General features: G+C 42.2%; 1 protein-coding gene across 1 annotated transcript in view; it reads left to right on the top strand.

Moving 5' to 3' along the window:
• Positions 1-12,872, top strand: part of CCN4 (cellular communication network factor 4) — a 70,912-nt gene that overhangs the window by 50,702 nt on the left and 7,338 nt on the right. Inside the window, exon 2 of the mRNA XM_075705085.1 lies at positions 11,705-11,823. Coding sequence (XP_075561200.1) covers positions 11,705-11,823 — 119 coding nt within the window. The remainder of the gene's footprint in view (positions 1-11,704; positions 11,824-12,872) is intronic.

The following is a 12,872-nucleotide window of genomic DNA, read 5'->3' on the forward strand; positions in this document are numbered from 1 at the left end:
TAGGTTGGATTTGTTCCAGGGATTTGGGGCAGATAAACCCAGAAAATCTTGGGGAAAGGAGGCCTCTAGCTAATCACCACACTCCTGCTAAATGATCTCACCATAAATTTGGCAAGTTCGTTTGTGCTGATCTCACTTTAACTTCTAATATGAGCTAATATTCATCATTTCTCTAGCTTATGGGCCACCATATTTCTGGCTTGCTGTCTACCTGGTGTGCATGGGCGCAGACTCCCTTCCAGCCATGTTCTGTACATCTGAACTCGTCCAGAGCTTGCAGCTACATTTATATCAAATTTTCTGGTTTTATTTAAAAGTCTTTAGTCTTTCTGTATGTGTGTGTGTTCTTGTTCTGCCAATTTTTGCTTTTCATCAGAAGAAAAAATGCTCAGAAGGGTGTGCTTAGCATTCTGCTGCTTGCTTCTCCTTTTAGACATCAGATATCACTGTTGCAAAGTAGATTTCCTTTTTGAGATTCTTTTCAGCATATTCTAACACACAGTGACAAAATGCCTAATTAAATCTGTTGAGGGGGGTTTTAAGAGGCAGTTGTTTGACACTGGTACCCTGTGATATGGTTAAAAGCTTGATATCACCTTTAGGAAGAAAACAGAATAAGAAGACAACGTGTCCCCAGGGAATTCAATACGTCAGCTCCTTGAGGAAGTGATTTAAAGCAGCATCTGCTCTGTGCTGTGTATTGTTTTGTACTGTCCTTCAGATCCCTGAACCTGAAGTAGATTATTTGGATATGTGTCTATTTCTGTGAATCACTTTATAGCACTCAGAGAAATGTAATGGGAATATTTTCTAGGATTTTGAAAGAGGCAGAAGGGACTTACATAGTGAAGACAGAAAACTTGACTGTTGAAAGTAGCACAGACTATGGCACTGTTTCTGTCCCGCTGCTGATGGGATGAGATGCCTGTAGAGTTTGATGGAGGAGGAGGTAGGAGGTGTTCAGTTCCCTTTTCCTCTTTGTCACAACACGGGCACTCTGCTTACTTCATATTCATGGTTCCTCCCCACCCTGCTTTAACCATGTCATATGACTTTAACTTGCAGGGAGGTTTTGTGGTTTGTCTCCTGACTACGTGAGTCTCTTTTGCCTCTGCACCCTCAGTGCACCCTTATAGTCCTGTTTTCAGAGATTTCCAGACGCGTTGCACTGGTTCAGAACATCAGTCCAACCTCTTTCTGTCTGGATGCATCCCATCATCTTCAACTCCTGTTTCCTCTCCTTAATTTAAATACTACTGTTCCTAGCTCAATAAGTTTTAAACACATAAATACTTCCTTTACCCCTTTGAGTTTTCTCCTGCCAGACTTTGCACACTGTGCACAGTTGCTGATGAGGTGGGGTACAGCTCTTGCCATCTCTTGAGTCTTCTGTATATCTGTCCAAATTAGTGTAATCAAACCCACTTACCTAATAACTCCTACATTTAAAAAAAAAAAAAAAAAAAAAAAAAAGTCTTATTTTCATATACAGAGGTTAAGGTTCCTTTACACTGCCATAGTCTTATGAAAGAAAATTCTCTGTATTTACTATAATGCTATCAGTAAATCCATGTCATCTGTACCAATCATGGGAACTTGTTTTCCACTGTCTGGTATGCCGTATACTCTTTTCTGCCTGCATGCAGTGAGCACTGATGATTTAGTAGACTCTGCACAGATGTTTCTGGGTATGGAGAGTTCAGTGCAATAAGCATTGGTCCCCGATCTTTGGAAGTTTATCTGAGGGGACCTTATGGTGGGTGATATCAGCTGAATCTTTCACAATACAGATGTGAAAGTATCACAAGGCCTCCAAATATAGCGATATTATTACACGTGTTGAACAAGGGTCAGTGGGGTTTCTGGAGGCTGTGAGGGAGGTTCTGCATCCCTCATCCTGCACTTAATCTCTTGTTCCCATTCTCTCTGGTTTGAATGGGACTTGATCTTGCTCGAGGGAGACTTTATCCAGTGGTGAATTCTGCAGGTTCTTCCTTTTCCCACCTTCCTGGTAGTACTTTCTCCCCTTCTGGACCAAAAGTTCTCCTCTAATGTCCTCATTTGTAAACTCTATATACTGCCGCTCTGCTTTGGCACTTGGCGCAGGAATAAGTGTCACAGTCCGGGAGAAAGAAAGAAGGGTCTACATTTGAGTGCTCCACATCCCCACTGCTGAAGCTGAGAAGCTGTCCCCATGCCCTCAGGCTGTCTCTGTAGCGGGAAGTGAAAGAGAGGATGGAGTCAGAAGAGCAGTAGAGCTAAGCTGGGCCATGCAGAGTGGTGGAAACCAAAGCGCAATACTTGCCCTTGCAAGCACAACACAGCAATCACGTGGATGGAGTTTGGCATTGTTGGTATTTAGAACTGCAGTATTACCATTATTCTTTTCCACTGCTCAGTGTAAGATCCAATCTGATGATACCTCTCTCCCACTCTGGGTTTCGGTGGTTTCCTGATTTGGTTTTCTAAGAAACAGCATCAGGCACTAGTCAGACTCTGGTTGAACATTTGGATTCCATGATTCTGTGAAGAAAAGCTGCTTTCCTCACAGAAGTATGGCCCCACTATACCCAGATCAGATGACCAGGCTGTGGCAGATATTGATGAGGATGCCTTTGCTTCAAATGTACAAATGCAGCTTTACTGATCTGTCTGCACAAAGAGCTAACTCACTTCAGATGCTATAAGAGACTTTTGCCATGATTTTGCCTGGGAAAGGATAAAATAGCTTACATCATTTCAAGCTGGGTCCTAATGTTCTGCAATCAGACTCTGAATTACCTTCAGGTCCTCCTAGAGTGTGCAAAGGTCTGCATCTTCTGTTGGTCCTAAGGATGTTGCTGACCTGTATTTCTTCCATCTACATTCTCTGTCTATAAGCAAATACTATAAGCTACTGTTAGCAAAATATGCCATGCTTGTCGCAAAAATATCCTTTCATAGTGGGACTCTTTACCTGGAAATGCTGCTATTTATTCAGACAAGTTGTAAGCTCCATCTGTTTTTTACTTAACCACAGGGATGTAGCAATGCAATCTTACTGCTCATCTTTCATTAAGAGTCTTGAGGTGGCTTTGATATAATGTTATAACACTATATTAAATGGCAGTTATGGTTTTTTGGATGAAGCCAGTCATGCCATGTGTTCCAAAGGGGCCATTAAAGTAACATTAGCAGCAGCTTCTCTTTCCTTCTATTATCTTGAAACCTTCCAGATACAAAACCAGACTTCTGGGAGGTTTTCTGTTATCAGACAAAATAACAGTTGCCAAATAGCATTTTTGGCTGTGCTCTTGATATGAAAGGGGATGGGCATGCAAAATAGAATTCTTTTGTCTGCATTAAATGCACCATTTAACAAAAAGATTAGGTTTTATTTCTCTGTGCCAGAAACAGACTTTAGGTGGCACAATGCAGGACTGAGTTGTTGAAGACATCTTGTTGGTCATTTGGGATTATGGGCATATTCCACGTGTGGTTTTGGCAAGGTATGCTTTCACAGGCTGCCAGAAATGCTGGTTGTCAGTGCCCTCTGGAGGTCTTTAATCTAACAGCTGAGGATGGAGAATTCAGAGCCTCCCTGGGTGACCTGTCCTAGTGCTGCACTGCTCTTCTAGTGGAGAAGTTGCTTTCCTGGTGTTCAGACTAAACGTCTCCAACGACATTTTGTGGCTGCTGCCCATTAGTATACCCTCTGCTACCACTGAGAAGAGTGGACTGATACTGGATCGCCCATTAACCTGTTTGCCAGACTACCCAAGCCCAGCTCCCTCAACATCTTGTCATAGAATCATAGAATCACAGAATCATAGAATGCTTTGGGTTGCAAGGAACCTTTAGGGGTCATCTAGCCCAACCCCCCTGCAGTGAGCAGGGACAGCTTTAACCAGATCAGGTTGCTCAGAGCCCCGTCCAACATGACCTTGAATGTTTCTAGGGATGGGGCCTCCACTGCCTCTCTGGGCAACCTGTGCCAGTGCTTCACCACCCTCATTGTAAAAAATTTCTTCCTTATATCCAGTCTAAATCTATTCTCCGTTAGTTTAAATCCATTATTCCTTGTCCTGTCGCAACAGGCCTTGCTAAAAAGATTCTACCCATCCTTCCCGTAGGCCCCCTTTAAGTACTGGAAGGCCGCAATAAGGTCTCCTCGCAGCCTTCTCTTCTCCAGGCTGAACAACCCCAACTCTCTCAGCCTGGCCTCATACGAGAGGTGCTCCAGCCCTCGGATCATTTTGGTGGCCTCCTCTGGACCCGCTCCAGCAGGTCGACGTCCTTCTTGTGCTGAGGGCCCCAGAGCTGGACGCAGTACTCCAGGTGGGGTCTCACCAGAGCAGAGTAGAGGGGCAGAATCACCTCCCTCGACCTGCTGGCCACGCTTCTTGTGATGCAGCCCAGGATATGGTTGGCTTTCTCTGACCATCTTCGTTGCCATTCTCTGGACTGCCAATTCCTCGATATCCCATTTAAAGTGAGGGTTCAGAACTGTAGTCCAGGAAGAGAATTAATCTGTTGAGATCTCTCCAAGACCAGATTATTTTCCGTATTCCATCTAAACAAACTATTAAACACTGGCAAAATGAGGGTAAGTAACTAGCCCTTAGTATGAATTTCAAGGAGGAAGACACTTTGACCGCTGGAAAATAAAGTGATCAACTCAGAAAGGTAAAGCCAGGGGGAAATAGCAGTGGAAACTTGACATGGGAGGAAAATTGTTATTTAAAGGAAATAGGGATGCATAACTTCATCAGTTCTTCAGCAACTCTAGGGAAGTACAGATATTAGGTTAAGCAAACTGTTTCAGATTTGAGAACGACAATGAAATTTTAAAATGAAAAGTTGTTTTAAGTCAAAATGTTCTGCATTGGAACAGAAACAGAAAATTGTTGATACTTGAAAATACGGATTTCTATTTTTATTTTAAAAAATCATGAAAACTAAGATAATTTTGAAAAATGCCATGAAATCTGTGTTATTCTCGCCATGAGAAAAAAGAAAAAAAAAGTGGAGCTTCTTAATTTTACTTACTTTACTTTTTTGCCCAGCTTCGGACAGAGTGTCCCCAAGAGAGTGAGAAGACAGAAGGCATCTTCCTTTTGATTTCAAGGCCATGACTGAAAAATAGAAGATGAGCAAATTCAGAACATGGCTAATTGCAAAGTAAAACCTCTGCCAAAGCAGTCTTCTCTCATCTGGGAGCTGGAACTGTGATACTACTTTCGTTACCCAGTTCATGGCTCATATGTCAACATCTTGTTCTGTACAGTTTTAGGATGGTTTGTAACCCTATGACCATGGATGATCCAAATGCACTTTCCACTTTCCTAAAATTGAAGTCTGTCTGCTTGTCCCTTCTAGAAACTTTTTGCATTGCTCCTCCAGATGTTCCCTGTTACTTTTCAAACTCTAGTTCAAGCTAGTTTCACTGGATGAGTTCATTATCTGCACAAACTGAACATGTGCAGCACAAGACATTAAAATGTTCTTAGAGCACAGAAACTATGCTGTTTAATATCCCGATTAGTGGAATCTGTGGTGGCAGTGTCAATTTGTTAATGAAGTCTGAACAATTTAGGTTACCCTATTCTAAGCGAGTGCTATTCTTACTGGGACAAGACTTATGAAACATCAAGTTGCTTTCTAACAGGGAAGTTCTTTCTCTCTGAACACTCCATGGAAAAATGTGAAGAAAATGTGAAGCCACACTAAGTTTGCCAGCATAAGCTGTGTTTTGGCAAAGAGGCGAATGTATGTAATCTTTACTCTGTAATTGTCTAAACTGAATTAGAAAATACTATTCCAAACATCTGCCTACATTCTTCCCACAGATACATTTCCAAAAATAAAGTTATGGGAAGTTGATTGCTCATCATTCATAGATCTATAGAAATATTAATGGTTGACTCACTGTGGATATTTTATTTTCTTAGGCTATTGAATGTTATGCTTCATGCAGAACGTTCCTTTCTGCTCAGCCTACAGTGCACAGCAAGAATAAATCCAGCTGGCACCTGACATCTATAAAACTGTCTTATATTTTCTGGGTTCAGAGTATGTTATTTTACAATATGTTCTGGAGATTTCATGTCTGGGATCAATTTTAATGAGATATCTAGACGCTCATGCGTGCTCTGGGGAAGCTGAGCCCCAAATAATCATATTTTCCTCTTACTATTACACATCCTGCAGAATCTGATTTATATCTCTGTCCTGATGCTAGCTCACTTGTCACTAGTATTACCTTGTAATAGTTTATGAGCATTCATGGGGACTTAGCGATTTGTAGTAAGAGTATAACAGCGAGGAAGTCCTGATGGTACTGTGGTTACTGCTGATCTTGCTGTAAGAACTGGCTGTTTGTCAACCCATCTGTTTTGGGTGCAAAAATCATGCAAATATTCAGCAATATTCAGCTCAAAAGTTCCAAGTGAGCAAGATCAAGAAGCAAACTTCTGCTTTGAGGGCCTGGTTTAAGCCCACTGATGTAAGCAAGGTCCTGTTTTTCATTGCCAATGTGCCATGTCTCTGACATGCATTATGAGTTGTTAACCTCTGTCTGTTCTGGGATGAAACTAAGCAATCTCTATGCTTGCCCAGAGATGCAACCGAGGGAAGGAAAGGTGTGTGGCTTTATTTGACAGATTATTTATATTTAATTTTGTCTTTTGGTTTTAACTTCTTTATTAAGCTCCAGACACTGTGTTCCCCTGGGAACTGTGCTATGTCAGGTTACTCTTAGGATATTTGCAACTCTGTGTATGTCAATGTGAGTCTCCTGTGGTGCTTTTTAAAATCATTTTGGTTAATGGGAACATCTAGGGTGGTACGTGGTGTTGGTGTTGGCTCTACAGGTGTTTCTGCTTGTCCTGCCTAAATAGTTCAGCCAGTAGGTGGAACCAGGAGAAAGCAGATGTGTTGTCTGGCAGAGAGACTGTACAAATGCACAACCCTTTCCTGGGAGATGCACCTATAGGTCTCCGCTTAAAGTTGTGTTTTTAAATTCAGTGTCCCTGTTTAGGAGAGCCAAACTGCAAAATCTGGAGATATTTCTAACAGTGACAGGCTGATGCTGTCAGGCCTTGGTGCATGAACTTCCACCGATAAGGATGTTTGGGTCAGTCTGCAAATCAGCTGATTTGATCACATAGTAGTAAGGAGGGCATTTTAATAAAGAGTTCCTCACTGACTGTTTTCTTTTGTGAATTTGTCAGAGATGGAGGACAGGGGATAATCCAGATCATGTTGTATCCCTCCATCAGTGACATCTGGCATTTGCTCAGAAAGGCAGTATCAGAGAAGTAGGTTAAAAATATTCCTTGAATGTGTTCTACTGTGGGAAATTAAAAGAAGTCCAGCCAATGGCATGTGCCCTGCAAAACACAGCTTGTGCAGCTAAGAGTGAGCTCAAAAGTCCTTTTAGAGTGAATTACCACCAAGGAGAAAACAGCAGGAGGTAGTAAGGTACTATGGTTTGAGCAGACCTCTATTTGTAACTTCTCATAACTGGTTCCTCAGCTCTGCCAATAGCCAGAGGAATTGAATTTAGAAGTCACCGCCCTTTCTGGATTTTTTTCCCATCAATAAACTGGAGGGGAAGAATATGTATAGCTTCTCCCTACCTTCACCCAGCTCTTTGTGATGAAAAAAATACTTGACAGAAAAAGGCTTTAAGATTAAGATCTTGTAGCACAGAAACAGTGAAATCAATACACATGAATATATTTTTAAATACCTGTAAAAACTAGAAGCAAAGGAATATATTGCAATGCATCCAGGGCTTTGCTGCTTAAAAGCAAAGCTGGAGGTTTCCTCATGCATTGTGTAAAGGTGCTGTTATATACTTGGCTGGTTTGCAATTTGGACTGTATACACTAATTTCAACACTGTAGCTTGGTCTTTCCAGTTTTCAAAACAAAAACAAACTTACAATTGCACTATTTTCCAACAAATTGAAAATATACTTTGCCAATAGATAGAACATGTTGCTAAAATGCTGTATCTTTAAGACTTGGATAGTAAAACTCACGGCTATTAAAAATATTGAGTTTGTGGCCATGGCAGGCAGTGAGTAATTTTTTATTTTCTCCTTTTCTCCTCTTGAATGTGAGCACAGAAATTAGCTAGAAATTGTTAGTGAAATACTATTCTCTGCAGATGCAAAAAGAAAGTAATTTTGGAGCTTGCCAAGCATAAATCAGGAATGACTTTAATAGAGAGTTATCAGCCATGGCAGGGTGAAAAAGGCTTCATCTTGTTTTAATGAGAATGGGCTTGTACCTCCAAAAGCAGCAAAATCAGAGCTCATGAATAACCTGTGGTGGAATATTTTCTCCTTAGCATCTGAGATAACAAATCTGCAGACCCCAAGGTTGAAGAGTAACTATACAAAACAAGTTAATTACCAGTACCTGGAAAACTTAGTTTCCTAGCAGGCACATTCTTTTGTCTTTGACATTTTAAAATAAACTTGTCAAATCCCCACCACTGTGCTTTTTGGTGTTAAGTTTCTCTTCACTCTCATTTTGGCTTTCTTACAAAACAATTGTCCTCCTATACATTATATTAACCCTGAAGACATGATTCCTGAAAGCTTAACTTATGTGAGGGTTTTTGTTTGTTCTTTTTTCCTAGTTATGCATGGCCATTGATGAAGGCCATGATTTCTTGTTGATAGCACCTGTGGAAAGAGTTGTTTTTATTATGGTATTTATAAAGCATTATTCATGATGTCTTAACTGTCATACCTATTAATAAGAAAGTGTCTGTATCCCAAGGTGTTCTGGGACGTTGAAGTGGTAGGACTGAATGGCTTTCCAAAGGGTTTTAGATATTCTGGTGATGACAGCTGACCATGGAAAAGGAAAAGCTAAGGATTTTATAAATCTACAGAATTGTTTCTCCCATAGTAAAGCTCTGAGGGACTTAGGAGGGGAGAGGAAGAGGGCCTGGAAGCTGTACATGTTGTGCACTTGTTCTAATGTCCAGTGAACAACAGGTTCCAAAGGTTGTGTTTTGGTTGGGTGGCAGTGGAGCCTAGGACTTGATGCCAATTCCATGTCTCCCTGCCTTCCCTATTTGTAAAATATGGGAGTCATAGTATTTTGATGCCTGACCACAGCTGATTATTTGAAGGTGTTCATGTAGCCTGCACTAAGTGTCCTTCCTACGGCTTACTCAGCCGTACCACTGGACGTTTTAGCCGGCATGTCCAAGAACTACCACCGCTAGTCACTATAAGGACACTTGAAAAGCTTCCTTGGCCAGCTCAAACTTTAGACCTACAGGCAGGGCTGTTAAAAAATTTACTCTCAATTCCTGTCTATCACAAGCCACCAAATGGCTCCTAGCTACCCCGTCCTTTACAACAATTCAGCCTCAGTCCTTCAGATATTAACTAAAACCATAGGACTAGCAGGGTTCCTCTCTGCTACGTGTGTTGATTCACAGATACTTTTGTATTTACACAGTGTAGAAGCTGTTTGCTTGCTCATGTTGACAATAGAAACAAGGGATTGTGAAGGGATTTACTTACAGGGTTGGGCCATGGCAATGGGCTCTTTAAATAGCTATGTGACTTTTGTCTGTGTATCTGGATTTGATTATTAAGCACTTTTTTAACGATCAGCAACAAAGTAAATAGGTTTATTGCACTTGAAGAGGCCTCTCTTCTCAAGTGACAGATTATTGCACCTACTCAAATTATTGTGAGTGGAATGAAAAATACTACTATTAAAAGGCCAGGGCTTTTCATTGATCTGAATGTTCCTCTTTTAACAACTCTGGCAGCATCAAGGAGCCTTAAAGTGGGAGTAAATTATATTGGTATGTTTTAGCTTAAACATGAGTTTAAATGTGATTTTAAGCCAACTTTAAGGCCAGCTCTCTGTAAAGGGGGCCTTAATGGAATTGGGAATTATGCCCAGAGTAAACACATTGCCTATTTGGCAGTGATTAGCAATGTGTTAACAATTTAGTGTTCTAAATACAGGCTAACTAATCAGTAAGATACTTAAATACACCTTCAGATACAGCAGTAGCAAGTTTAGAAATGTACTTTAATAAAATTTGAGTCTGCTAGCAAGGAAGCTGTAGAAGAGAGTAAAAGAGCTTTGCAGAGGTATCCTGATGGGTAGCTCATTGGCTGTGGGATAGCAATTTTTGAGGATGCTTTTCCCCAAAAAGCCTTGGGTTGGGGCATTTTCTTCATGGAGAAGTGTGGAAAGCCCTTTGTTTGAGACATCTGAAACTGTAAAGAGGACAAAACACTAGGGAATATATAGTACAGTACAAGGTACTGTGTGCCCAGGTGGCCAAGAAGGCCAACAGCATCCTGGCCTGTATCAGGAATAGTGTGGCCAGCAGGAGCAGGGAGGTGATTGTCCCCTGTACTTGGCGCTGGTGAGGCCGCACCTGGAATACTGTGTCCAGTTTTGGGCCCCTCACTACAAGAAAGACATTGGGGTGCTGGAGCGTGTCCAGAGAAGGGCAACAAGGCTGGTGAAGGGTCTGGAGCACAGGCCTTCTGAGGAGCGGCTGAGGGAACTGGGGTTGTTTAGCCTGGAGAAGAGGAGGCTGAGGGGAGACCTTATCGCTCTCTACAACTACCTGAAAGGAGGGTGTAGTGAGGTGGGTGTTGGTCTCTTCTCCCATGTAGTTAGCAATAGGATGAGAGGAAATGGGCTCAAGCTGTGCCAGGGGAGGTTTAGGTTGGAAATTAGGAAAAATTTCTTCATGGAAAGGGTAGTCAAGCATTGGAACAGGCTGCCCAGAGAGGTGGTGGAGTCACCATCCCTGGAAGTGTTCAAAAAACGGGTAGATGTGGCACTTTGGGACATGGTTTAGTCTAGTCTCCCCTTGATTTGTTTAGTGTGGACTTGGTAGTGTAGGTTAATGGTTGGACTGTATGATCTTAAAGGTCTTTTCCAACCTAAACGATTCTATGATTCTATGATTCTAAGGTAGCCAGGAATGGATGAGATTGCCTTAGTAATTTCTAGACCTTGACTTTCCTTGTCTGAGCTTTGTAGGGTTACACACTTATTCTTTGCAGCCCTCGCATCTTGTCACCAGAATGGGCTTCTGGACCACATGTGCCCAAGCAGGGTCATGTTCTGGCTGCTGTTGATAGCCTGTAAATAACCCCATTTGCTTCTGTGCCTGAGCTACTGTGCCTTGCTTGACCCCCATGTGCAGCTCAGGTTTTCCGTGCAGTAATCCTGGTAGAAAAGGCACGTCTTTGCTTTGTCACTGTGCTGGTTTGCATCCTTCCTGCACCACAAGCATGGCTGGTGTGTTAAAAGTCATCCAGAGTTTGCTCTGCAGGGACTGGAGAGTACAGAAGGCAATGTACCTCTGCCCTCTGTGGGTTTTGCTATGAGCTAAGGTACCCCAGCACTCCATTATCTCAGTCATAGTGACCTGAATGTGTCTGCTGGAGTAGCAGCACTGTGTTACATGAAATCTCTTTTCTACTTTGATTGACCTTGATCAGTTTTTTTTACCTGATTGCCAGATTTTTCATTAATTTGCTGTTTTGTTTTTTTCTTATTTGCCAAAGAAATGGAGATCAGGAAATGGAAACTTGGCAGTATCCTCCCCATAAAAGTTTTCCTTCCTTGCTTACCATGCTGGCAAATATTTGTGCATGACTGGTGGGAGAAACACTAACATTATGAAGCTTCATTTACACTCATCCGACTTATAGGTCCCAAAGTGACTCCATGTAGGACAAAAGCATGTGCCAAGAGGCGTGAGTGGAAAACCACTGCAGAAATATCCCAATTGTTTGACTGTGTGGGCAAGGACTACATCATGGGAACTATAGTGTGAGGCCTGGAAGAGCCCATCACAATCAGACCTAAGAGCCTCATGACTACTTTAGGATTCACAGAGAGCTTTTCTGCTGAATATGGTAGTCTGGACACTGCAAAGGATGGATAAGGGTGTTTGTCAGAGTGCTTAGAGGAAATGTATGGGTTTTTTTTTTACTTTTTTTTATTATTATTATTTTTAAATTTTTTTAAAATGTTGTAGCCATAGTGTAGCTTCATTGCTTAGGACTGGGACTCTGTCCGGGAGCTGAACTGCATGTGTGTTGTGTTATAAGGGTGGAGACAAGCAAAACATTTTTCAGATGTGGGTGAACTTATGCATCGAGACATTCACAGACAATTAGGCAGATTTTTGGTTTCAGAGGTTATACTTTCCTGTCTCTAATCTCATCTCTATTCAAGTCAAAGGGCTGGGATATTGTAAGGCAGCAGTTGTGGTTTTAGTGGTATTGCAAGAAGACATGAAATGGCCAAGACATCCTCAGGAGGTTTGTGATGGACTTTCAGATGGCCTGTGGGTTTCAGAACATCCTCACAACACAGAGGTTCATGACTGGGTGTCTGTGAGGGTGGTGGGCTCACGGACCTGCTCCCAGTCTCCTTGTGGATTTATGGGATCCCGTGTTTTGATTGCAAGACACACACAAATGTGGATAAACCTGAGGAAGATGAGGGCAAACACGGCCACATACCACATGCTTTCACACTGCAACACGATGACCTTTATCTTGCTTGGTGACATGAAGGGCAGCTGCTGCTGCCTGTGGAAGCCTTTGAGTAGCCAAGAGGCCCTACAGCCATGTCTCAACAAATAGGCACAACAGCTATGGGGTGGTACAATCCTCTGCTAGCGCCAAGCACCACAGGGTGACACAGATTGGAGATATGTCACACCTTCTCATGTATCAGAGGGGTCTTGACATATGTGCCTGTGTTCCTACATGGAGAGAGACCTCTGTTTAGAGAGGAGAGGTCTGGAAAAGGCCGAGTACCAGCAGACTGGGGCTACGCAGTTTGGGTGCCAGTCCAAGCTGCAAAGCA

This window comes from Pelecanus crispus, chromosome 2 (assembly GCF_030463565.1).
Source record: "Pelecanus crispus isolate bPelCri1 chromosome 2, bPelCri1.pri, whole genome shotgun sequence".
NCBI classification, from domain to species: domain Eukaryota; kingdom Metazoa; phylum Chordata; class Aves; order Pelecaniformes; family Pelecanidae; genus Pelecanus; species Pelecanus crispus.